Source organism: Merops nubicus, unplaced genomic scaffold (assembly GCF_000691845.1).
Source record: "Merops nubicus isolate BGI_N331 unplaced genomic scaffold, ASM69184v1 scaffold10589, whole genome shotgun sequence".
Taxonomy (NCBI): Eukaryota; Metazoa; Chordata; class Aves; order Coraciiformes; family Meropidae; genus Merops; species Merops nubicus.
In genome coordinates this window covers 493-26,977 of record NW_008629026.1, presented here as the reverse complement: position 1 = coordinate 26,977, position 26,485 = coordinate 493, and the positions used below count along the sequence as shown (strand labels likewise).

The window sequence follows — 26,485 nt, the reverse complement described above, 5'->3', positions numbered from 1 at the left end:
AAAGAGTGTCAGGCAGGTACCAGTGCATGAGGGACTGAAGTCAGGCATGTTCTCTGGGCTTGCCTGCAGTGGGGACAGCTTTAGGGTGGTGTTGTCTGGGCTGAATGTTTAGGCAGGAGGTGGCGAGGAGGTGAAACAGATCTTGTTTTCACATGTGATGCAGGTACTCCATTGCAGTCCTGGCAGAAGTTCCTATCTCAGGAGTGCTGTTTAATTTGGCCCCCTGCACTGGTACTGGGCAGAAACTCTGGTGTGTGTCAGGTGAAGATCTAACAGGGTGTTAGGTTAACACCCCTGCACGTTGCTCAGCATGCCAGCAATGGACCATATTCTGTTACAGCAGGGCAGTAACAAAAGGGCCTGCTAAGTACTGGTCTCTCCCTGTCAGAATACTGCCTGGGGCAAAACAGCCTCATTTAGGGTTTATCAGCTGCTGTCAGGATAGATAGGGTCTGGCTTCTGTCCTGGGTCAGCTGCACCTTGTCAGTGCAGACCGACAGCTACTTCACCCCTTTTGGCTCATGGGTGAGTTCTTCCCTCACAGGATATGACAAATGTTCATTGACTTCACAAGTTTGTCATACTCTGTGGGAAGAAGTGGGCTCAGAACAGATACTGCTTCTCTAGAGATGTTCCAGCAGAGCTGTGTGAGGGTGTTGCGCAGCGTTTCCACGGTGTGCTGCAGCCCTGGCCGTGCCACCACGGGGCTGCAGGGCCACAGTCCCTTGGCATAGCAAGTCTGAGCTCAGCTGCATCTTGGACCTTTGCCTCTGTCTTGAGTTTTCAGTGTGAAACGGATAAACTGACCAGGCCGAGTATTTTTCAGGAGGGGAGAGGATGCAGAATTATTGTGTGCTTGGTACATCTTGCATTAACTGAAGGCAAAGCTGTGCTTGGAAATACACTGTGAGAAGGCACTAAGGAGAAGATTGCTGCAGGAAGGCAGAGCTTGGAGCCTCACCATGCTGCTGCTTCACTGAGCAGTGCTGATGAACACACTGCCCAGTTTTGTACCCATGGCTTAATTTAAGACTTTGCAGATGCTTCTAAGATCTTCCTGAATGTGAGATGACAGAGTGGAACAACGTTGGCAGTGCTGTTCTGCTTTGGCTTTATTTTCCATTGGTTGGCTTAAACTGTTCTATCTACTGTCGTGGCTTTTCGTGGTTCATTTTTAGAAAGTGCAAGCACGGGAAGCTGGCCGGCCAGCTTATTTCACAGTTGATGTCCAAGATTTTCAGTAGCTTAGATATGACCACGGTCTTGCTTCCTTCTGTCTGAAGGATGGTCGCCAGATTGGGAAGCAGCATGCATCATACCACTGACGCACTTCGAGGGAAATCCTGGAGCTGTCTGCTGGAACAGCTGCTTGCCCTTTTTTTGAAGGAAACTAGAAAAAAAACCCCCAGGATTAAATTGAGCAACAGTGTGAGATACTTGAGCCACCAGTGCATAGACTGATTGTCTCCGCCGCCTCCTTAATCAGACATTTGATAAGCAAGTTAGAGCAGCACTTGGGAATTTCAAATACAGTTGAGATGTCTTGGGCTGTGAGGAGTTTCAGGGCTGTGCCTGTGGGCGAATTATTCAGAATAACGATTATTCAGAATTTGAAACTTCCAAATCAGGGAGGGAGGAAAGGAAATGTACTCAGGAGCTGAAATTCTTAATTCCTTTTAAGTGGAAAAATTCTCGCCACCGTTGCAAGTGGTGCATTTTAATGTGTTTCCTTACTGAAGGAAGAGAGTTACGTCCAGCACAGAGAACCCCCTTTATCTCAGCCTCTGGTGTGGAGGCAGGGGCAGGGCAGCTGATGCAGCCTGTGCTGAAGCCCCCGTGCTGTTCCCGGGGAGCGGTGCCGGGGCGAGGGCCGCTGGGGCTGCAGCGGAGCGAGTACGTGGGGCCAGTCATGAAGCTCAGGCTCTGTCACCCCCACAGCCCGCCCAGCGCCGCGAAGGACAAGCCCTTGGTGTCGGGGTGGCCAAACAGAGAGTCCCTGTTGCACTGCGAGCCGACATAAGGAGGAGTGTTGGAGCAGATCCTCTGACAGAGCGCAGGCTGCAGCGGGCTGATGTGCTCTCAGCGTTGCCTCTCAACCTGAGAGCCGTGGGGAGCAACAAAGCCTCATCCCTCCAGGGTTCCTCTTCCCTTGCCACACGGTTTTGCAGGGCACTTGTGCAAATACCAGCTCCTGAGCATGAGCGCTGGCACTGGACTTGTTTAAAAGGGGAAAAAAAAAATCACTCCCTTCTGATTAACCTCTTATTTCTGTCTTCTGCGTCGTCGTTGCTTAATTATTGCTAATGATTACCAGGGAAGTTAAAGGAGGGGCATTCATAGAGTCTGTAATGAAATCTGCAGTTGGACAATAGAGGAATAAAATCTCTAATTACCCAGGCTGGGAATTTAGCTGTGATGGGATGGCTGTGTATTCAGCAGTGATTATGTGCAAGGTTACGTGTCCTTCTGGACAGATCTGTAGCTTAACTGGCTCTGTGGGAGGCATCTGGGATCAAGCTGGAATCCCATACTATATAGAGTAATTCACACTAGGAATCACACGTGCAGCTTCTAACTATTTTAAAGGGACATTTTCTGAAGCACTTTGTGGATGGGAGTGTTCAAACTGGTCAGCAAGGAACTAACAGCAGGGAATGCCACTAGGGTTGATGCTACAGAAATATGTACCTAAAATATTTTAAGTATAGAAATTAGAGATTGTATGTGTCTTCTAGCATATATAAATTTTCAGCACTGCTTCTTCCAGTAAAACTTCAGGTGAGCAGTCTAGACAGAGGTGACAGAGAATTTCCCTCTGAACAGGACCCAGCAGAAGCTTGAAACTGGAGTGAGTCTAATGGGAGAGGACAGGGCTTGGGCCTCTTCTTTTCTTATTTCTTTTGTTGTTTTTTTTAATACTGTAGTTGGCTGGCAGTCCATCCAAAAACAGTTGGCTGTATTAATTGTTCCTAAGTGAAAGCTTTACATGGGTGTAACTCTTCCTTTTCTTTGGCAGCCAAAACATTTTTATTTCCAAAGGCAAAAAAGTCTGGGATTTTTTTTTTTTCTTTTGGTGCCATTTCTTGGTAACGAAGCTTCAGTTAACCCAACACTTACAAACATTTTAAATGAAAATTTAAAAAGAAGTGGGGAAAAGGGCCACAAATGCAAACTGGGAGGGTGGGTGAGGGGCAGTGCTGCAGCTGGCTGCTCAGCTGGGTGGCACAGAAGGGGCACCATGGGGGACCACATTATAACCTTTGAGAAGAAGCCTGTTTTAAAACTGAGGGCATGCTTTTTACCTAGCACCCATTAACCCCTAAAGCTTGCTGCAGCAAGGTGCAGATCTGCCCAAGCCCTCCGTGGGGCTGGGAAGGATTATGGCCAGATACCAATATTACCCTTGGCAGCCATGCTACAACAAAAAAACGTGCGTCAGTCCTGAGCTTGCCTCTGCCAGGGAATAAGTTAATAAATCAGAGGGCTTGAGAGTGACTCTTTCAGCAGAGGGATGATGCTGAATGGAAGTGCCCATTCTTGGGAATCCTGAACCCAGGGCTATCTGGACCTGTCTGCTGTTCAGTGCTCCAGCTGGGACTGGAGGAGCTGGCAGGGAAGGGAAATGCTGCTGACCCCAGTGTCTGTCGAGTGCTGGAAAACAAATTCAGTACGTGGGGGAGTAAGGAGCATCACAGGAGGGGCTGGCTCAGTGGGAGCTTGTGGCTGACACAGAGACCGTGCAGAGGCAGCTCCCTTCCTCACCCAGATCAGCCCTGTCATGAGAGGAGCAGCTACACGTGTGCTGCTGCTGCCTGCATGGCACCAGCACAGCAGGGAAATCGTTGACATGGGCTCCTCCTGTCTCTTTTCCCCCCATGATTTCTCTTCAGGAGCTCTCCCGCAGCAGAACAGACTTTGATATTAAATCATTTCTTCAGATTGTGTTTTTCTCCTCATCGAGGTGGCTGGTGAGGGATCTTTTCTTCTTTGGGTCATGCTGCTGAGGCTCCTGCATTGAATCTTTCCTGGCACCTTCCTCGTAGTGTAGATGAGGATGTTGCTCAGGTTTATGGGTCCCTACCCAGGTTTCCAGCAACTGGAAGTCTCCTTCTCTGCCATGAGATACAAAAGCCTGGAGTCTCAAGGCAATGGCAGAACAGCTGATCTCTTCTAAACACCCTTCTGCATCCCTGGGGGGACAGGTTGGTTTGGTCTGTTCAAAGTAAGGTCATGGCAGCCCCATGGGGAGTGAAATTGCTGGGTGTGCAAGTCCTCACATGGAACAGTTCGTATGAAGTGAGCTTTTTAAACTGCAGTGTCCTGTATTTCTCCTGTCCCCCTGATCTAAAAACATCCTATGGGCTCAGCAGGATGCTTCCTTGTAAAAGGACTGAGTGTTTGAATAAGGCTTCACAGTCAGGAGGAGGGAGGTGCTGGGGGGGTTGTGTGTTCAGCATGGAAATCCTGTGATTTTTTTTTTTCTTTCTTTCTTTAAAAGTGCCTAGAGATTTCTTTTTAATGCAGGGACCATTTCCCCCTCCTTGATGTCTCTGGATGCTGTGGTGGTTTTCTGCAAGGGCTCAGCCTGTCCACTGGCTCTGCAGGGTTTTGGTGTTCTTTCTGCAAGGGGTATTGCGTGTGGTCGCGTCGGAGATCTGAGAGCTGAAGGAAGTAGAGTCTGTGTTTGGGAGTTGAAATACTTGAGGAGGAATAATTGACCATAATCTGACAGCAGATCTAGCTATGCAGAGGACAGCTCATCACCATGTTAACAGAAACGGGTTTTCTAACGGAAATGGAGCTGATGGATGTTTTCTAATTATTCCCTTGTGTTGCGAATGTTTGAGAGCCAGCTTGAAATCTCTGCCCAGAATTCAGAGCCTTAATTTGTTTGACCTTTCCACTGCTGCAGACACCAGGCTGTATGAATTGCAGTCATCTCCGTTAATTTCCCCATTGTTCTGGGGATGCAAATGATCCTGTGGAAGGTGGTGTGATGCAGTTGGGTGTTGGGTGATGCTTAGCAGTGGGTTTGAGGGGGGGTGATGAGCTGGGCCTTACCCCAGGGTTCATCCCCCAGGCAGACTGAGGGACTTCCTAGCTGATTGGAGCTGGAGTTTTGTTTCAATACACTGATGCCAAGGAAGGAGGAGGGTGTTGGGGGGTGTTCTCCCTTTCCATGTCTTAGAAATAACCAGATATATTTAATAACCAGCAGGTATATTTCTCAGAGGAGTGCCTTGATTTTTGCCTTTGGACAGATCTGTTTGGACAAAGAAAGCTACATTTGAGATAACATATCTCAAAGATGTATAGTGCTCCAGGATCATCCTCTTGCCTTGAAAATATTATTACAACTAATCAGCCTAAAAGCCCTTTGAAAGGGCATGTGTGTGTTCCACTAGTTTATCAGGGAGACTTTTTAGGCTGGCTTGCTTTCATGTTTTAATGAAGGAAAGCCAAAGCTGCCAGGCTCATTCAGATGGATGTCGTGGTACCAAACACGTGTGCACATGTGTTGCTCCTGCTCCCTGAATCACCAGTGGGTGCAGCAGTAATTTCTGGTAACTAGGAGGCAGACGAAATTGCTGGTTATGATTTGATGTCTTGCCCACAGCAGAGCAAGCAAAAGGGATGAATTAGAGACAGGAATAGTAGCACAGCCTTTTTTTTTTTTTCTTTTTGTGTGCAGGAAACCTCAAAGCATGTAATAAACTATTGCCATTTTGATTACCAAAAAAAAAGAAAAAAAAGAAAGAAATAAAAACCCAGCCCAAAAAACTGAATGCAAAGATAAAATAAGAAAACCTCAAGCCTAAAGCTTCTGCCAGTAATAAAAATACATTGCAGAACAAAAGGCTGCAGATGTTTTTTTTTTATATCTTGTATTCACTATGCTGAATTGAAAAGAAATTGGCAAAAGTCTATTTTTAAAGTCCCACCTCACTTGTAGTTTCATATTTTTTTGTCTGGGAAAAATGCCTTCGTGGCTGCACGAGTCAGCAGCCAGCAAGAAGGGTGGCGGGTATGGGAAAAGGCATAATTAGGATAGCATTAATTGCCCTTATCAGAGGATTTATTTTACAACAGCCTTTTAATTCAAGCTGCCCCACTGTAGTTCAGCTCCTTTCCCAGTGGTGGCTGTTCTAGTCGGGGAAGCTACGCAGGGGCTGGCTGGGGACTCACTGAAATCCACTGCTGCTTTTTGACTTCAGGGAACAAAGAGCCATTAAATTACCCCAAGGCAAAGCTCCCTCGGGCTGGTCTGCACCGGTGGGACTTGTTTGAATCCTTATAAATACATTGAACTGACGTTGGCACTTTAAGTAAAGCCTTTCATCTCCTTTCTATATAATGAGTGTATCCTTGGCTGCAGCCAGTAATCTGCTTCCTTCTCTCATCCCTTCCCTTCCTCCCTGTTCTGGATCTGCTGCTGCTCCTTTTGGGAGGCTGGTCCTGCTGTCTGCCCAGCTTCCCCATCACAGCGTAGCTGGGGCATCCTGGGTGGCTGGCAGGTCTTGGCAGAGGGGGAGAAAAAAGGGTAGAGAACACTGATTTTTCTTTGCACCCCAATCAGGCTGCGTTTTAATGGCAGTTCACTGAGTTCTGGTGCATTGCACAGATACAGCTTCTCACTGAGTGTCTTCTGCTGTCGACTGCAAGAGCACAATGAATTATTTTTGCTGTTTGCTTTGGGTGTGAGAACACAGCACTTTTCTAGCTCTACCAGGAGGTGGTGGAGCATGGAGGGGGAAAGCTAAAATGCCAAGTCAGCATTCCCTGTCCACTGCTCTTTTAAAGTCAAACTGGGATTTTTCTTTTGCTCTCCAGCAGTGACAACACTCGGAGGATACAGCTGTACTGCACAGCAAAGTGCCTTTCAAGGATATCTGGACCAGCTGCTGTGCTCCACCCAGGTTAATAGTCTAAGCAAAGCAAAATGCTCCTCAATCCCAAATTGATTTTTGTGCCTGCAGCTTAACTTGGAGTTCCTGCTCTCAAATATTTCTTAACGAAGTGCTTGTAGGGCACTTACTCGTGTCCCCTCCTGGACTCTGCTCAGCTGATCTTGCATGCAGCACGGGCTCTTCAGTTTCACCTAGGTATCTCTGTATTAACTCAAGAATTGCAGCCTAATCCAATTTTGCTCGGGAGAGACAAGAGGGAGGTTAATTCCTGATCTTCTCCACAGACAGATGACTGATTAGGTGAGAGGTATTTAAGTGGTCCTAAGAGAGAGACACATCCCACATTGCAGTAAGAGAGCACTCTGGGGGAAGGATTTATTCTCCCGTCTGTCCTGGGATAGGAATTATTCCTGACACCACCTCTAGTGACCAGCCTGGCTCTAGTGACCTGTCTAAGGAGCCAGAGCCCTTAGAAGAAAGGACTGGATCTTACATTGGACTAGGTCTGGTGTGAGATGCTCCACAGCTCTTCAGACTGCCCATGTCCCTCTGATCTGCTCCACTGGAATCTTTTGCTGCCACACATACTTACCTAACACCACCACAGCTTCCCTGATCTTGACAGATAACTGCTGGAGCTCCAAAATACCAGATCTGGTAATAAAGGTTTTTTAACACAGAGCTATGAGTGGTAGGAACAAGCTGAGCAAATAAAGGCAATTGTGTGAATTCATTATGTGGAGAATTAGCAGGTTCTGGTCATGTCTAAGCAGCTGGCACACTTGTGTGCACAGAGGCCATGCAGCAGCCTCCAGAAACTTTATTTAAAGTATATTCCTAAAAAAAAAAGGGAGTTTAAATCTAATTTTTAAGTCTGAGTAGTTGGGCAATAGTAGATTATGTTGCCGACTTTCTCCAGTCTGGTGAAACTGTTCAAAAGTTGAGCCACTTAGAGCTGTCTTCAGCTCTTGAATCTTATTGCACCTTTAAATCAATAATGAAACCCCATTTCCATCTTGTCAGATAGTAACTACCCACCAAAGTGTGGCTTGGCCTTTGTAAATGCCTTTTCTTTTAAGCTAATGCCCATTCAATTAAAGAAAATGAAGTAAATCCCAGCTCTAAGCCCTCTCTTTCCCATTCCTGTGCTTTTTAAGAACATCTCACCCCATTCCTTCTGCTTCACCATAAACCACCCTACTCTGGGCAGTACATGTGGTGACAATCCTTTTGTGTGCCAAGCACTGGAGTAATGCTGGTCTGTCAAAACGTGCTTTTTGAATTGGCTTTGCCCAACAGAAGTAGGTGTCAACAGCTCCTATTTCAGTTTCTTCTTGTTAAGAGTTTTTGTATCAACAAGTTTGTCGTCTGCTGTTGGGGTCCCCTGGGTAGAGGAGCCTAATTCTGCCCTCCAGGCCTGTTCTGAGGTGGAAAAAGTGGCATGTTTCTACTGCTGATTCAACAAAACAGTGACACACAGCAGCACTGCTCTGCTTTATGGTCCAAAGAGCATTTGAAATGGAATAAATCTTGCAATCCTCTTCAAACCACGCCAAAACACTTTCCAGACTGGGTAAATATTAATAGCAGGCTGACAGGAGTTTCTTGCAGGCTGTCATCCACCTTGGGCATGAGGCTCTGCAGGGAATATCTGGCCAAATCAGACTGGACTGGGTGATCCGAAGGGGATGTGAATGGTTGGACTCCATGGTCCTGAGGGTCTTCTCCTAACCTAAATGTTTCTAAAATCTGTGAGGCTCCTTCTCTGCTCAGGGTGACAAGGAACCAATGGTCAGATCTTCAAGACGATGTTTAATCTGGTCCCTGTTTGAGCTGCTGATCCAGGAGCAGAAAGTCTGTGTTCCCACATCTTTTAGAAGAGTCACTCTTACAGGATGTGGTTGCCAAGTCTTTGAAGACTTTAATTATCACGCTGTAATTCCATCTGCAACCTTAATAAGGATGATGTCTTGAAGGGTGATCTGCTTCTGTCCTCCTTTTATATGCTGCGGGCTGATAGACTAATGTTTGCATTTTTGGCATTCTTGATTTTTAGATTTTTCTCTTAAAACGAGAAGAGAGACTGTGTGGAAGTCAAAGGAAGTACAGTCAGTCGTCAGTGCAGTCAGGGTAGAATTTGCACAGCTGCCAAAATGAGATTCAGATATTTTACTGGGTGATACAAAATAAATGTTTAATTCATAGCGCATAACACTTTAAATAAATATCACTTGGCCACCCTCTAATGAGGATACACTTGACCATTGACACCTCGTATTCTGACTGTAGTTTCTCTGACTAGTTTTTGTGGTGGACTATACGCTTTTAGAAAAATAACCTTCAAAATATAATTCATCCAATCTTCTCGAAAATAAGTTTTCAGGTTTGTATCATCACGTTTGAAACCCTACATTTAAATTCCTTGAAGATGGCCTTCAGGATTAAAACTGATCTTTGTAGAGCTATAGGCTGCAATGCCAAATGCTAGATGGGAGCAGCATGTAGCTACTGTGTACTTTAAACTAAAGACCTTGATGTTTCTTCTCCATTTTCCTTTCTTGAGAGACATTTGCTTATTCCCTGCATCCCATGCCATGCTGGAGCCACCTGCATGGAGGTTGAACCTGAGAGGTTCACCTTGTGCTTGAGGAAGGGAGCAGCTACTTCATTTTTGTGCCTGGCTGCACAAAGAGGACAGAAGTTTGTTTAGCAATTATTCATTCCCTCAACAAACAGAGACTAATGACCCTTTCCCTGCTTTTTGTCCAATAGCCAGGCCCATTTCTGGGCCTAACCACCTGGGAGGGTCGCTGTGGATCGGGGAGTGGCTGCAGGAGGGCTCCACCACTGCTGCTTGTGGCAGGTGGGAGGCAAAGAGAACAGAAGGAAAACAGGCCCACAGCCATTGTAAACAGGGATTTCTTAGGTGAACAGGGATTTGTGCAGTGCAAATCTGGTCCACTGAAGTGTGTTATTTGTTGCAGGGGTAGGGAATCCCTTCTGCTACGTCCGCAGCTGCTGTTTCTGGTGGTGCTTCTTACCTTTTCTGAAGAGTTAAATCTCTCTAATCTCAGGCAACCTCAGGCTTATTTGGCCATGGTGACTTATTGAGACATTATCGAATTGAAACTGTGCCCTTTCTTTCTGGGAAGATAGGGAAAAATTTAGGATTCCATGAGGGCAGATGAGAGGGAGAGGCAGTTCTTGACCACCAGTGAGTGTACTCTGTGGGATCCTGCAGTCCCTCCAAGAGCTTTCCATGTCAGCTCCCCCTGTTTTATGTCTGCAGCAGGACTCACACGATGCTGATAACTGTTTGGCTGCTCCAGTTCTGCTAAGGAGGCCTTGGCAAGTGGTCACACACCTCTCCCAGCCACCTTCCCAGACTGTGTTTACAAAGGGGCTGTAGCTCTTCCACGTAGTTCTTGGATGGAGAGCATTGCCCATTCTGCTGAGGAAACCTGCTCCAGAAGCTCACTAGCACCACTCCCCCATCCTCAGGCACGGTTGTTTCTGCTGCTTGTGTCGATGCCAGGACTTAAACATCAGGGAAACCAGAATGTTTGCACTGTGAGCTAATCTACCCTTTAAAGATGTTAGATAATGTAATAAAATAGCTCAGCGGTGCATTGCAATTACCTTGCACATTTCGTCATGCTTCTAAAATTTTTGTCTTCTGAAACCAGGACTATATTTTTAGTGCAGTGCAATCAAAAATGTCTGGCCAAGAACCTCATATAGTACCTAGGAAAATGGAAATATTCCTTTAAATGTCTTCCAGAGCTGTGGTTTCCTCTGAGTATTAAACTCCATTTGTTGTGTCCTGATTACATACTTTGGTCTGGGTTATATGTGGCTTGGATTTATAATTCCGTATATATGGATAGTTTGATCTCTTCCTTCTATTTTTAACAAGAGAAAGCACAACCTAGACTTTTATTTTAGCATGATGTAAGCATAATTATGTAGTGGGCAAGAGGATCAAGATTACATTCTGTTGTTTGCCTCTGCGGCTTACAGAGTATTATTATTATTATTATTTTTCTTCATGGTTACAACTAAAAGATTCATGCTGTTAAAACTCTAACTGTTATGTCAGGTTAATGGTTTCTGTGAGCTGTAAGTGGAGAAAGGAACCTAATATAGAGCCAGCTAACTCACCATTGAGTGGATTTAATGTTCAGATCTGACATCATTCTGCAACGACATGAATTGGTGCATCTCTTAGAAACCTGAATCTTGGTGACTCCACGTAGTTCACTCTTTTTGGCATTTTGGCACTTGGGGCACAAATTATTAGCAGTAGTCCCAACTACTGTCATAAACTACAACCACTTGGTGTCTTTTGCTCTTGTCAAGTGTTCAGTATATCTCTTTTCCTGTAAGGAAATTTCCAGGCTAGCATTTGTCACACAACTTCCTATCTAACACGGTATCTGTGCAGAACTACTGTATGATCCCCTGCACCTCATATGCCCCAACTGCTGCATTGAGCAAGTCACTGGCTGTTGTTACTGCACGTGTTCTCATGGCCATGGACCACCTGATGCCTGTTCTCCTGTGGAATGTGAAGCAGCAGCAGAGCAGACCAGTTCAGGTACATGTCCTTTCAGGACAGTTTCAAGTCTCAATACCGAGTGGGAGTTTTCTGAAGGATGAAGATGATGGAAGGGGTGTTTTGGATAGAATTGGAGTTTGTTTTGTGTTTTGATGTTGTGGGGATTGTTTTACTCTCCCAATGTATTCTAGCTCTTTGACAAAAGAGAGAGGCTGACATTTAATGAGTTGGGTGGTTTCTCTCCCATTCAAAGTGGACAGGAGAACTACACAGAAAAAGACAACCGAGGAGGAGCCCAGGAAGCTGGGCTGTCAGGGCTGGCAAGACTTCCTTTGACCTACTTCTTGCCTTGTTGCCAATAACGTGCTGCGTCTGCAAAGACAGTGCTGTTACTCTGCTAGTGGGTCACAAAACCTGGACACTTGTCCTTGCTGCCAAAGAGGAGGGTGCTTTGCATAACAGGAAGGCAGCAGCAGTGTGCCAGGTCTTCAGGTTTGGGCCACGTCACTTCAATTCCAGCCATAAAACTTTTTTCTTAGAAATTCTCCGAGTGCAAAATCCCAGAGCTCAGGGACAGACAGTACTTTTGTTGAAAATCAGCATAATGCAATGAGCAATACAACATGTTGTGTAAATCCCACGTGTCTGTCTCCTTACCCCTGCTCAGCAAGGCAAAGCTGTATTCTTTCCGAGCTGATGGATTTAGTGGAGTTTGTATGTGATTTCTTTTAATGTGCTTCAAATTAGACATGGTGCTTTATTTCCTAGGCTTCATTAAGCTTGTGGTCTGACCATATTGTGATGGTCACTTCTAGCAGTTTACTGAATACTAGTTTTAATATCCGGATATAGATTTCTTCAATATCCTGCAATGCATTTTTTTCAGTGCTTTTCTGGATAATGCTAATTCTAAACAGTCTTGTGATGCACCAGGCCCCTGAGCTAGATTTGAAGGTTAGCATAATGCTTTCCATCTTTCATCTTTGCGCAACACAGGCTGCTGTGGTGTTTTGGGGCTTTTTTAGGACATCAAGTACCCAAAAGGAGCTTTTTGCTTAACTACTTTAAGACATCACAGTCCTGGTCTGCTGTTGCACCTTCTCTCTTCCGTTCTCTCCCTCTCTTGTTGCCCATCCTTTGATCCTCTCTTTTTTTATCTGTGGGAAATACTGTAATAGTGCCCTGTTTCCACAGAGAACAAAATGCCTGGGAGATGATCCCTGTATTCTTCTGGCTTAAAGACTTGTAGAAACAAATGTCATTCCAGAGGGAAAAGTAAAAGTTCTCTTATGACAGTTTGCTGAATAAAAAGTTGGCACACTGAATAGGTTGGGCTCGATTTATCATCCCCATTCCTGTGGCACTGCTGAATTAGCTGTTAAAATGTCTGTGAAGGTAGATAACAGCTATTTTGCAAATCAAGAGGTCAGACTTCCCTCCGAGATGGAGGGTTGGTATTTGCTGGTGTGTATCAAAGCAGTTCTGGACCAGGTGTAGATTTGCCCTCTCCAAATAGATAAAAGCCTTTGAACATATTATCACTGCCTTTAAAATAAAAAAGAGAACTGTCCCCTCAGGCGTTGGACAGGAGGCCAGACCTCAGAGGACAGCAGAAGAGAGAGAGACAGGTTTCTAACATCTGTTTGGGATGGGTGGATCGTATTTGACTTTGGCGTTTGCGTCAGGGCGAGGCAAAGGCAGCAGAGGCAGGGCTTGATGAAGAGTGTGGTCCAGCACCCTGCACGCTGGCCTGCCCTGGCTCTTTGATCCAAAAAACCCAAACAGCAATGGGCAGAACTGCCACGAAAGGAGGGCTGAGAATCCTATAGCTCTTTCTGCAGGCTTTAGAGAAAAATACTGGATTTGGCATCCCCACCAGGTTGTTGCTATAGAGTATGTCCTTGGCAGATGCCCTTGAGCAGAGTGAGAGCCTTCCTCCCACGCTGAGCTCTCGGGGTGCCTCCAGGCCCTGCCAGATGAGCTGTGTTGAAGGGTACTGCTGTTTTAGGATGCAGATGGTGCGTCAGTGCCCACCCACCTTGCTTTCTGACACCTTCTGACTACCCTCAGGGCTGAGTCAGCAGTGGGAGCGTGTCCCTCTGCCACCAGCTGAGCCTGTTAGCAAGAACTTGCCCTCGGCAGTGGTTTTCCAGCCTGCTGTTGGCTCTGAGTTGGGAGCTCACCTATTTGCTCCTCAGGTTCATGGCAGAGCCCTTATTAGCTCCGGCTCAAAACCGCACTGAACTGGGGAACAACCTGCAGTTCAGATGACACAAGTATATCTCAGAAGAGTGCTGAGGAAAATGCAGCAGAAAGTAGTCCTGTGTGTCCCTCTGAAAGCCCCATTGAAGGGCTCTGGCTCCCTCGTGGACGTGCCTTGGTGGGACAGCAGAACACAGTCCCCATCCATGCACCCTGCCCTCCCGGGCCGGTGGCCCGCCTGCCCCTGAACCGCGGCCATTTATAACGCCCCCGTCAATGCAGCTTTAAGCTGTCAGGCAGTAAATTGTCTTGGTTCAGGAGCTACTTCAAAGCAGCCTGGCCTTCCTGCAGCAAGGAGAAGGCTTTTTGGCAAACTCAGCGTAAGTCATTTGCTATTCATGACTCAAATCCCTGAAATGTCCTCGATCAACAACTAAAAATGGGTCATAAGAAGACAAGGCACTGCTGTCTGGTGGATGAACATTCTAACTCCACCAGCTTTCTCCATCTGTTGGCTGAAGCTGCTTGGGCCTTCTCAGTGATGGCTTTTCCTTCATCCCTGTCTTCCTCCATTGTGCTCCTTGACCAGCGTCAAGCACCCACAAGGTCTCCTGAAGCGTTGGGACTTTGACCCAGCAGGCAAACCCATCCAGAAGATCCCCATGTTTCCCTGCTCCTCCTGTTGCCTGGTCTTCCAGATGAGTGGAAAGTGTTGATGGGGTAAGGGAAAGCCACTCACAAAGATGTTAAAACTGCTCCAGGCTGCCTGGTTTCCAAATCTGGAAGGGCTGCAGCATTCAAGGGAGAGGGAAAGAAAATGCTAGCTGGGTGCAGGTGGAGATCTGCTGGCAGCTGGAGGGGTGGAGGGACCAAGCAGCAGTGGCTGCAGGTAGTGGGCACAAATTTTGGAGCTGTGTCTGGTCTCCTGAAGTGGCACTTGAGGCAGCTTGGTCACAACCAGCAGCATGAAGAAAACCCTGCAAAGGAGCCAAGAAACTCTTTGTGTGTGTGGCTGATGTTCAAAAGCCAGTTCAGTGTGTGGTGTGAATAGCTCACCCCATCACCAAGCTTGGGAGCGTTTGAGGCAGCGTTTAATTTATCTTCTCCCTTTCCCTTTCTCACAGTGGCTGATGCATTTACACTGGGCATAACTGCCTTTATCGCTGTCTGCACCTCCTGCTTTAATTTTGGGCATCACAAGAGCAGCAGTTGGGTGCTCTTTGTGCCAGAGCTGGATGATGGATGGTGTACACCAGCCCGGCTCCAGCACGCCCGCTCGGAGGTGAGCCCCTGGGTCTGACAGAGCGTGTGTAATGCAAGAGGCACTTGGGTGCAGAGCGCTGCGGAGTAACGCCTCTTGATCCTTGTCCAAACTGTGCCAGACAGCAAACTTCCAGAAAACCTCAGACCATATACAGTTAGCCAGCAACGCTCTGTGAAATCTGTAACCATATTTGAACGAACGGGCTTGCTTGGACAGCGCGAGGAGGGAAATGCCAGTCTGCCTGACAGCTCGTTTTAATAATGAGAAAGTTGTTCCACTGACAGGAGGACAATAAAAGCTGTGGCTGCCTAGAAAGATGTTGCCTTTCTTCTGGTCCGTGAAACTGCAGAGGAATAGGCTGGTCCCAAACCTGTGCACTGTGCTTTTATCTTCTTTCGCTCCTTTTCCCTTCTTTCACTGCTTTTATCTTCTGGCACCACTTTTCTTTCTGAGGGACCCACCCTGTGAAGCCTATCCAAAGGAGGCTTCTCTTATCGCTGCTTTCTCCTAGAATGTGCCTTATTTTAAATGCATTATCCCTTGTGCTTCAGCGAAGCAAGGAATAAAAATAGGTGACCTTTGTCATTAGAGCTATTAATGCACAATTTATGGGGCTTTCAGTGTGCAGGACATGAAAGTCAAATTCTTGAGAGCTCGTCAGCCCTCTGAATGGGCAAACTCCCTCGGCTGATCAAGGAGCTGTATCTTTTCTAACCAAGCTACTGTGACTGTCTGTTTTAGGTGACAGAATTCTGTGAGGCAGAGACCTTGCATGGTTTTGGCAGCGCCACGTCTGCGCTGGATGGCGTGCATACGTTTTCCAGCAATGAGACAAAGGGCAGCTTTTGCTTTTGAGCTCAGCACAGAGTAGTGGGCAGGCTTTAAATCCTGTGTGGTAATGATACGAATGCAAGAAAAACACTTTCGCAATCGTGGCATCTCACTGTGGAAACTCTGTCTGCAGCAGCAGCATTAGCACACGATGCTCTTTACCATCCCAGCCCTCTCAAGCTGCCTTATCCCAGGGCTCAGCTGCAGGATCCTCGTGGGCTGACTGAAACATGTGGCTTCTCCACATAAAACAAGGGTTTGCGGCTTTGTTTCCCTCCCCTCCTCTGCACAATTATTAAACAATGCTTTTGGTGGAGGGAAAAAAAAACCACGCACGCGTTCAAAACACACACTTCAGAACAATGCTGGGGAAGCTGTCATCCTGCACTGCTCCCCGGGTGAAACGAGCAGGGGATTGAGTCCAGGCCCTGGTAGATGGTCTTTAACTCCAGAAGTGGTGGCTCTGGCTGAAAAACCTGATGGAAGATGCAGGACCAAGCTGAGCTCGCAGGCTGGTGAAAGAGGAGGGGTGAAACCGTCTGCCTGCATCACAAATATCACATCTCTGTCAGGCACCAGTTCTGCGGGGGTTTCTGAGGAGCTCCACGGCTCCTTCTTCTTTTTCCACCAACAGGAATAAAAGGGGATGTTCTTTTAAATCCAGCTTAGTTTAGGAGAAGCAGCCAGAGGATCGCAGAGTGAGTTCCCACTCTGTTGCTGGATGCCTCAGAGGGGCGTCCTGCTGGCACGGGTCCTGGGCAGGGAACACAGCGCTGCCTTGTGCTGCTGGCTCCCCTCCTGTTTGGAGCAGGCCAGCCTTGCTGGGGCGAGTGGAGGGAGATCATGGTCCTTACTGGGAGGCTTTCTGCTTCTGAGGGGCTGATGTACCACTAATCGCAGACCCTGGTGCCTTATGCTCAGCCACAGCAGCTTTTCCTGAGCCTGCTGAGCTGGAGGGATCACAGGAACGCCTGGGATGTTAAAGTCCAAGCCTGGAGGAGACGTGGGCATTGATATGATGTGTCCACAAGGATCCAGCAAGGCCAAGTGGATGGAGTGAGCCTGCTCTCCAAGCTGATTTAAATGCTGGCTTGCTCTGTGTTTCAGACATGCCCACCAGCCTGAGGTGGTGTGCAGCTGCCACCTCCCAGGGACAGGTGACCGCCAACCTGGAAGGGACTAAGGCTTCAGGAGCGTGTCCTGAACAACATCTCTCTTTCCAGCTGCTCTCCTGGCAGAGCTGCAGCAGCACGCAGCAGAGTGGCTGTTGTGGCAGCTGGGAGCAGGGCTCGCTAGCAGAGGAACCAGAGATGTAATATATTCCCAGTCTCCTGTCAGTTTTCGTTAGCCATTGCTGGCAGAGAGGTGGTTTTACCCCCTAGGGGTTGTTAAGGAAAGCGTAAAGCAGGTGGATTTCTAAATGCAGCTACAAGAGATGCTCTGTCACTTGGAGGTGTCACTGGCATTGCAGGTTCGCAGGGCTGCAGCTGTGACACAGCCAGTTCAGCAGTTGGCCTTGTCTTGGGGAGTTTATTCCATGTTCCCAGCTCCCCTCTCTCCCCTTTCCAGAAGATCTGTTTCTGCCACGAGTCTTCGTGAGGGATCTGAAGCAGCAAGCGTGGCCTGTTGTGATAAAGGAGGGACCCGTGTCCCTCCTCATCTAAAAAGGTGCTGCTCAAGCTGGAAGTGCCAAAAGTCTTGAAAATGAATGTTTTGGAAAGTACACCCCCACCTTGAACTGCAGCAGTAGCTATTGTGAGGCCAAATCTTTTCCTAATTAAATTCACAGTAATCTCCTGTGAAGGCTCAGAGAGATTTAGAGCTTTGTGCTGCTGTGACTGCTCCAGTGCTGTCCTTCAGCCCCAACCTGTTACTGTGACATTGTCTCCACATAGGACACTCTGTGCCTGCTCAGGGTTGGGGGTTCCTGAAGCATCTTGCACTGAAAGAAAGCTGTGCTGGTGATGTGGGCAAGGCCAAAGGGGCTGGATCCTTCCTCCAGGGTTCTTGTAGAATCTGGTGTTGGCAGAGACCTGGAGACCTCTGGTGCGTGCTATGAATTCAGTGCTGTCCCCTGCCAGTCTGGCAGAGAGGCTGCACTGATCCAGCTTTATTTCTGATGTTGGACTGATGGTGAGACGATGTGTGATGCCTGGGCTGCAGCTGAAGTTTCTTCAAGCAGAGGGTTTCTTCTCCACGCCCCTGGTAAGCAGCAGCTTGTGGTAACCTTGCCAAGTGTTTTGGGACCAAAAAGGCTCAGCATCCGTCATGGCTCGCAACTCCTACAAAACCACTGGATGTGGAAAGTAGCTCCCAAATAGGAATCTTTGAATTCCATGGGCAAAAGTATTTCTAAATGATTACATTACTGCCTCTCAAAAACATATGGTGGAAAATCACTCAACAGTCCAGAAGACGTCTTCTCTTCTGTAGTCTCTGCTCAGAGGAGGCTGCATCCCTCTAACGCTCTTTCCAGCATCTAAAAAAATACTTGCCAGGGTGTCCGAAGCTTTCTGCTCATCCTGTCCAAGAGACTACCCTCCAAGGGTCGTGTGCTGCTCCTCTGAAATCTTAACACTTTGCATGAGAAAGAGCAGATACACATTTCCAGCGCTGGAGCTCTTTCTTTCCTGAGCCTGTTGAAATTCATAATGAAAACCAAGTTTCTCTTCTCCTCTGCCTGTACTGCAGAGACTGAGAGTGTGGAGTTGACAACAAGGAGGGGAAGTCCCAAGAGGCAGTGTGTTCGGTGGGCAAGGCATTTGGCATCGTCCCTGAGTCTGGCGTTCTTTGGATGTGGGACAGAGGCAGTCCCTCTCTGCTGGAGAGGCAGAGCTGAATCATTTGCCCCATGGGTCAGAGCCTTAACTTGAGCAAGGAAGAGCCATGTGCAGAACACCAGGACTCATAATTTGGAAATGATGCTGGGAACAGATTTGGAGCACACTTTCTCAAGCAATAGTGACGATCATTAGTCATTAGCACCTACAATGTTCTGCTTCTGTAATAGCTGTAGCATAGAGCATTTGTTAATGTTTAGTGGTGTTTTATCTGGGTTTGTTTCTGTTAGATCAGAATCTTTTTGAAGAACACCCCATAAATGCATCCAGCTCTCCTAAGGTTTGCACAGTTAAATCTAAATATCCTGAAATGGCACGTTCTGGTTTATCTGGTTTCTCTTAAGGTATGAAATGTTTTCAGGTTATATTCTGGTTTATGCTTTAAAACCATAAATCTGTGTCCATGGAGAAGCAGTTCCAGGCTTTATGGAGTGCACGATGGCACCTGTGTGGTTTGTACCTCAGATACGCCTAAGGAGAGCAGGTTCCACTTTAGTGAAATGGGCAGCTCTCTTCTTTTGGGAGTGTGATGTGATCACACTAGTCTTTTTTTTTAATTTATGCACCAGGTTTGATTCATCTCATCCCCCTTGTCCAAAATAGGGGAGAACTGAGAACTGAGTCCTCGCTTCATGACTAAGAGTAGACCAGGATCCTCTATCCTCCATTAAACCAGGAGGATGCAGCTCAGTCTAATGCAGGGCCTGTCAGAGGGAAGTTCTCTGCTTCCTAGCTGGAGGATCTCAGTTCCCAAGTGCCCTGGATTGCTCCCACGTGTAGGGTTTGGGTAATGAGATCATTAAGCTCAGGGTCAGAGGTGAAGTACACGTTGCCAGTTTTAAAGACACATTTCATTTTCGCTGGTTTTCTTCTTTCTGTTGCCAAGCTGGGAATACTTTAAAGGACACTTGGTTTGAGAAACTGTAAGCTAATACTTGAGCTCTTCTACTTGCTTTAACAAGAACGGGTTGGGAGAAGGGCAGTTGTTTAATTAAACAGCTACTTGGTATTGCTAACAGAAGATTGAACTCCAGCAGTAACTCTCCTAATTCACAGATTCCTTGGGAATTCAGTGACCTTGAGTTTGCTGTGCTTGAAACTTCCCTTAGATACTTGGCTTCCTTTCTGGAGTGCTTTGGAGAGGAGAGCAGTTCGGAAGGCGCTGCGAGGCTCTGCAGAGGGACAGGCACTGTTCCACTTGGGATCCTGGAAGAGGCAGCAGTTGTGTTGTACAAAATGAAGGGCATGCCTGGAGTTCCTGCGCTTGGAGGTCGCGGGATATCGCCTCTGCCTCTGCTTCTCTCAGTCTGCTGTGTAAAGTTTGAGTGCTGCCTGGGCGGGATGTCCAGCTGATTTTCTTGCCCTTCTTTAATTTATGAAACAAAGCAAATGTGAACCAGTGGTACTTGATGGAATTCGTGTGAGAAGTAACTCACGTGAGGGAGCACATCATTTAATCGTGCTCCAGAGCTCAGGGATTCACTTGTCAGCTGAGGGGGAAGCCTGATCTCCCAGCGCCGAGTGGCATTTCCTCCATCCTTTCCTGTAGTGGCAGCTGGGGAGGTTACAGGGATGAACGAGTGGCCAAGTTCACTGGAAATGAGTGTTTATCCATCACTTCCCCATGTTTGTCTCCACCATAATAACTCTGCCCAGGAGTGACTTCAGTCATGTCAGTGGTTAGCTGTGGGATCACACATAAAGCATTGGGATTTAAAATGGAAAGATCATTGTTAATAAGAACCCTGAATACAAAGTTTTATCCAGGGAGGTCACTACAGTCTCCCCCTCCACCACAGGCAAGTCAGCAGTAGCCAGAGAGCCGCTGCTCCTTTCTGTTGGCTCTCCCTGTGAGATATTTTACCAGGGTACCTATACTGGTGATTTAAAAACCAGAACGCTGGTGATCTCTCCGGTTCATCAAGCCAAAGTGGCAAAGCTGTGTTAGTGCAGATAAAACTACTCCATACAGTTACTTGGGATGTGGGTGCAAACCAGCTTTCATTTCACTTCAGGCAGCCACCAGGAGCTGCCCCTCACACCACCACAGCTGTGTGTCTGGAAGGAGGAGTGAGGAGGAGATGGGGGTGAGCATCCCGTGTCATTTTGGCAGCAGAGCCGTGGGGCAGGGTAGGGCTGTTATCCCCATGGGAGACCAGCTCTGCACCGGCTGCAGAGAGGGACCTGCACACTCATCTCCTCCCAGCTGAGGTCCTCACACCCTAGGTGACATGAGCCATCTTTTGAGCTTTTAATTAGCTTTACTTTGTATTTAGAGCACATCTTGGGCGTTTCGGAGCCTGCCATACAACATGTCTTGTCCCCGATTGCTTTTCATGAGACTTGTGGGGCTGCGTTTTCTGGGCTGTGGTAGTACAATCTGGAGCTGTGAGAGAAAGCCCTCGGGGGCTAATCCGTGGCTGTGGGCCAGTTTCTGCATAAACTGGTCTTATTTTTAAAGTCCATTTTCTCCAGTACACTTTTTTTGGCCTGCAAAAGACTTCTTCATTTAAAACGAAGAACGTAACACTCTCTCCTTTCAGTTGGTCTTTTGGACACGAGCCAGTAGTGCCCACAACAGCTGTACCACAGTTTAAACATTCAGTCTCTAATGGTTTGGGGAACATTAGGGTTTTTAAGGCTTCAACAGGTCTAGAGTAAATAGTGGTCAATAAAGAGTAGCTCTTCTTTGTATCCCTACACTCTCAGTGCTCCGCACTAGAATAAAGCACGCTTGGAATATAATCATTGCAAAACTCATATCCATGAAAGGTTCTTTTTTTTTTTGAAAAGAGTCAGAGAGAAACCTGTTCCACTGAAAGAAGAGTTTGCACAAGTTCAACTTTGCAAGAGTCTGGTCACAGAGGTGGGGAAGTTTGCACGTAAAGGCCGTGGGGGACGTGGACGTTCTGGGCTCGTGCCTTTCCCCACGTGGGTGTTAACAGCAGCTACGTGGGAGGAACAAATAAATCACAGGGATTACTTTCCCCCTCGTCTTCTCCCACCCACAGGAGGTAATTCTGACCTTTTGTCTTCCTTATGGCAGTAGTGTGTGGAGTCCAAAGCCCACGTGTGCTAACAGGTAGTATTCAGCATTTTGGACCTGAATGAGGTAGAAACTACGTCAGCAGTGACGGGCGACAGTCGGGCATTGTCCCCGTTAGTGCCAGAACCCAGCACCAAGCACGAGCTCTGCAGTAATGATTTCAGCAGGTGAATGTTGGTGGAGCTGTCAAAATGTTTGGAAGGAACTCATGTTGTTCAAGTTTTGGGTGAGAAAATGTGATTCACACGTGAGGTTCTTTCTGGCGAGGGAAAAGGCGTGGGCATCACAGAGCTTCTGCAGCAATGGGTCACCATCCCCAGGAAGGGTTAAATTGCCCTGTTGGCTGCTGGCCACTTGGACTTATTTACAGCACTTCAGGACACTGTGGAAAATAGTTGTAGGGAATTGATTAACCCCTTCCAGTACTGCTCCACCTGGTCCTGCTGGTGTGGGGCGTACCTTGGTCCCTGGCTGGGGATCAGGGCTGCGGGATGCTGGCACATCCCGAGCCTGCTGCAGCTTGCTGAGTGTGAGGAGACAAGAGGGACGCCAGAGCGGGAGAGGGGCAGACTTCCGAGGAAAAACAATGAGAGTGCCAGCCTGAATTGATTAACCCCTTCCAGTACTGCTCCACCTGGTCCTGCTGGTGTGGGGCGTACCTTGGTCCCTGGCTGGGGATCAGGGCTGCGGGATGCTGGCACATCCCGAGCCTGCTGCAGCTTGCTGAGTGTGAGGAGACAAGAGGGACGCCAGAGCGGGAGAGGGGCAGACTTCCGAGGAAAAACAATGAGAGTGCCAGCCTTGCAAGGCATTCTTCTGAAAAACAGGATTATATAAAAGCCTGGCTACTGTGGTGCTTCTCATTAGCTGCACCGCAGGGGTGGCTGGAGCACAGGGTTTGTTACAGTTGTCACCTTTTTGGCTGGAGCAAGGTGGCCCTTGGTAGATGTTTCCATTTGTAAATTACTTTGAGTTGAAGCACCAGTAAAGTCTTCCTGAGATACGTTTTATTTTGAGTTTGGTTTTCATAGCTGGGTAGTTTTTGGAAGAGGCAAGAAGCAGTATTAAAAGTTCAGAAGTTAACCATCCTAGCTGAGAGGTTGCTTCTGCATGGCAGCCAGAGGTTTACAATATGCTTCTTAGTTTTATTTAGGGCTGTTTGCTAGTGGTTCATAACTTTACTTCCTAAGTTTCATAACATTTTCCTACCCATCAGTATTCTATTAGAACTTTGTTGTGTAATCTACAAGCCTTTCTGCTTCTCATGGTTTCCTCTCATAGCTAATTCAGAATGCCCTAGATGGCAATTTTGGAGTAAATGCGTCCAGGCTGCGTGGTCTTCATTTGGTTTTCTCATAAATTCAAAACAAGATTTTAAATTAAGTAAGCCCTATTGTCAATTTTCCTTTAAATAATAGTTGCCTAATAACATGATGTAAGAATTTTTATCTACCATCACAATACTCCTGGGAAGGCCTGTGCCTATAGTTGTGTTGTAGTAAAAGTGTCAGTGAAATCTGTTACCACAGACATTTAATACTTCTAGTTCTATATAGATGGTGCTTACAGGACTGACTCTAAGTGGGTGTGATTCAAGGTCTCCTAGAGCCCTTCACAGAAGCAGTGAGGTTCAAGGTGGACAAAAGATGAAGTGTTATTAGTCGAGGAAACTGGGTGAGTGGAGAAATGTGCTTCTTGGGAAAGTGTGAGGTTCGTTCAGTTTGGATAACTCTGAGCTGAACATAGGATTAGACCAACTTGCATGACTTGTGAACCTCATCTTAGCTCGCTGTCTTCTTGTTTTGAAGTAGCAATTTCCATTTTCAGGATGCTTTCACTCTAGTGTATGTATGCATCCTGTATGACCTGCCTCCAGGAATTACTGCTGGGAACCTCAGCTGCATTTTGGGTGTAATGGAAGAGCTGTTGTCATACTTGTTTACTCTCTGTGTGGCATCCTTTTTTGTTGTTCTTTTGGTCTTCTTCAATAATAACAATAATATAGCATGTCCAGAGAAGGGCAGTAAAGCTGGGGAAGGGTCTAGAGCCCAGGTGTGGGGAGGAGCAGCTGAGGGAGCTGGGGGTGCTGAGCCTGGAGCAAAGGAGGCTCAGGGGAGACCTTCTGGCTCTGCACAGCTCCCTGACAGAAGCCTGGAGCCAGGTGGGGGTCAGGCTCTTCTCCCAAGGAACAAGGGACAGGACAAGAAGAAACAGCCTCCAGTTGTGCCAGGGGAGGTTTGGGTTGGACCTGAGGAAAAGTTTCTTCACCAAAAGGGTTGTGGAGGCCTGTCCCAGGCTGCCCAGGGCAGTGGTGTAGCCCCCACGCATGGAGGGATTTAAAAGCTGTGCGGATGTGGTGCTGAGGGACATGGGTCAGTGGGGACCTGGCAGTGCTGGGGGAATGGTTGGGCTTGATGATCTTGAAGGTCTCTTCCAACCTGAACAATTCCGTGGTTCTGTAAATAGTAACAGTTTTGTAGTGAGCACTTCATGGGTTTTTCCTGGTCGTGCTGTGTTGCTGTGTAAAAATGAGCTTACAGCCTACTTAGCGCTCCGTTGTTTGGCCGCCGGTGATGTCTCTAGAACGGGCTGTAGTAATCCCAAATCCATGGTAGATGTTTCTTTCACCGGTTTACAATGAATAATCCTCTTAATTTCCTTGAACAGCAGCTGGTATTGCTACAACCTGTGCCTAAAACCGAGAGGAGCTTACTCAGAAAGCCGCCTGGCCCCGCGAGCGAGGAGGAATTTGCTCCCCGCGGGGTTTGCGTGGGCTGGCTTTCCCAGGGGCCACGCTGACTTCTGCCTTCTCTCTTCTAGATGCAGCAGCTGTTCTACGAGAACTACGAGCAGAACAAGAAAGGCTACATCCGAGACCTGAGGAACAGCAAAATCCACCGAGCCATCACGCTGCACCCCAACAAGAACCCCCCGTACCAGTACCGGCTCCACAGCTACATCCTGAGCCGCAAGATCGCGGAGCTGCGCCACCGCACCGTGCAGCTGCACAGGGAGATCGTCCTGATGAGCAAGTACAGCAACACGGAGGTGCACAAGGACGACCTGCAGCTGGGGATGCCACCCTCCTTCATGCGGTTCCAGCCCCGCCACCGGGAGGAGATCCTGGAGTGGGAGTTCCTCACGGGCAAGTACCTGTACTCGGGCACCGACGGGCAGCCCCCTCGGAGAGGGATGGACTCCTCCCAGCGGGAGGCCTTGGATGACATCGTCATGCAGGTCATGGAAATGATCAACGCCAACGCCAAGACCCGCGGGAGGATCATCGATTTCAAGGAGATCCAGTACGGCTACCGCAGGGTCAACCCCATGTACGGGGCGGAGTACGTGCTGGACCTGCTGCTGCTCTACAAAAAGCACAAGGGGAAGAAGATGACCGTCCCCGTCAGGAGGCACGCCTACCTGCAGCAGACCTTCAGCAAGATCCAGTTCATGGAGCACGAGGAGATGGACGCCAAAGAGCTGGCCAGCAAAATCAACCAGGACTCCGGGTCCTTGTCTTTCCTCTCCAACTCGCTGAAGATGTTCGTCCCCTTCCAGCTCAGCAGGTCGAAAGTAGAGAGGAAGGAACTCAAAGACAAGAAGATCAACATCCTGATTCCTCTCTCCGGGCGTTTTGACATGTTTGCGAGGTTCATGGGGAACTTTGAAAAGACGTGCCTCATCCCAAACCAGAACGTCAAGCTGGTTGTCCTGCTTTTCAACTCCAACTCCAACCCTGACAAGGCGAAGCAGATCGAGCTGATGAGAGATTACCGCTCCAAGTACCCCAAGGCTGACATGCAGGTTTTACCCGTCTCGGGGGAGTTCTCCAGGGCACTGGCTCTGGAAGTCGGATCTTCGCAGTTCCAGAACGAGTCTTTGCTTTTCTTCTGTGATGTTGACTTAGTGTTTACCACAGAATTCCTCCAGCGGTGTAGAGCCAATACGGTTTTGGGTCAACAAGTCTACTTTCCCATCATTTTTAGCCAGTATGATCCAAAGATTGTGTATAGTGGAAAAGTTCCTAGTGACAATCATTTTGCCTTCACCCAGAAAACGGGTTTCTGGAGGAACTATGGCTTTGGTATCACCTGTATTTACAAAGGTGATCTCCTTCGAGCAGGTGGCTTTGATGTCTCCATCCAAGGCTGGGGCCTTGAAGACGTAGACCTGTTTAACAAAGTCATCCAAGCTGGCTTAAAAACTTTCCGAAGCCAAGAAATCGGAGTGGTCCATGTGCATCACCCTGTCTTTTGTGACCCTAATCTCGATCCAAAACAATATAAAATGTGCTTGGGGTCCAAAGCTTCAACTTATGGGTCCACGCAACAGCTGGCTGAAATATGGTTTGAAAAAAACGACCCAAATTTTGGGAAAAGCAGCAATACTAATGGCTCGGTGAGGACAGCCTAATGTCCAGCTATGCTGGCAAAGACTTTTTTTTTAATTATCTAATTTATTTTTGGGAAAACGTTTTTTGATAATTCACTTTTAAAAGACCACACAGGATATATTTTAGGAATCATCGTCGTTTTCTTACAAAGCTCTCCTTTGGGGAAGAACAAGGCCCTGGGGTTTTCTGTTGTTGTTGTCCTTGTTGCGTTTTGGGGTTCAAACAAAACTGTGATCAGTTTCTGCCTTCAAACAAACAAACAAACAAACGGTTTAAGGGTTACCCGGCCGATCAGTGGAAATCTGACTCGATTTAGAGTTCCCTTAGGAACAAAAGATTGTTTCCTACCTTTTCCATTGCTGGGATTGGGCGAGTCGGGAGCTGGGCGTGCCAGCCGAGGGACAGGAGGCACCTCTGGGCACACAGATTCTGCTCCCTCTGCT

The 26,485-nt window shown here is 47.7% G+C and overlaps 1 protein-coding gene across 1 annotated transcript in view; it reads left to right on the top strand.

The window, feature by feature from the left end:
• The window catches only part of CHSY1 (chondroitin sulfate synthase 1), a gene marked incomplete at its 5' end in the record, with an annotated part of 64,272 nt that extends 38,102 nt beyond the window's left edge, over nt 1-26,170 (top strand). The window contains one exon of the mRNA XM_008946859.1: nt 24,470-26,170. Coding sequence (XP_008945107.1) covers nt 24,470-26,062 — 1,593 coding nt within the window. The remainder of the gene's footprint in view (nt 1-24,469) is intronic.
• Between the last annotated feature and the right edge of the window lie 315 nt (nt 26,171-26,485).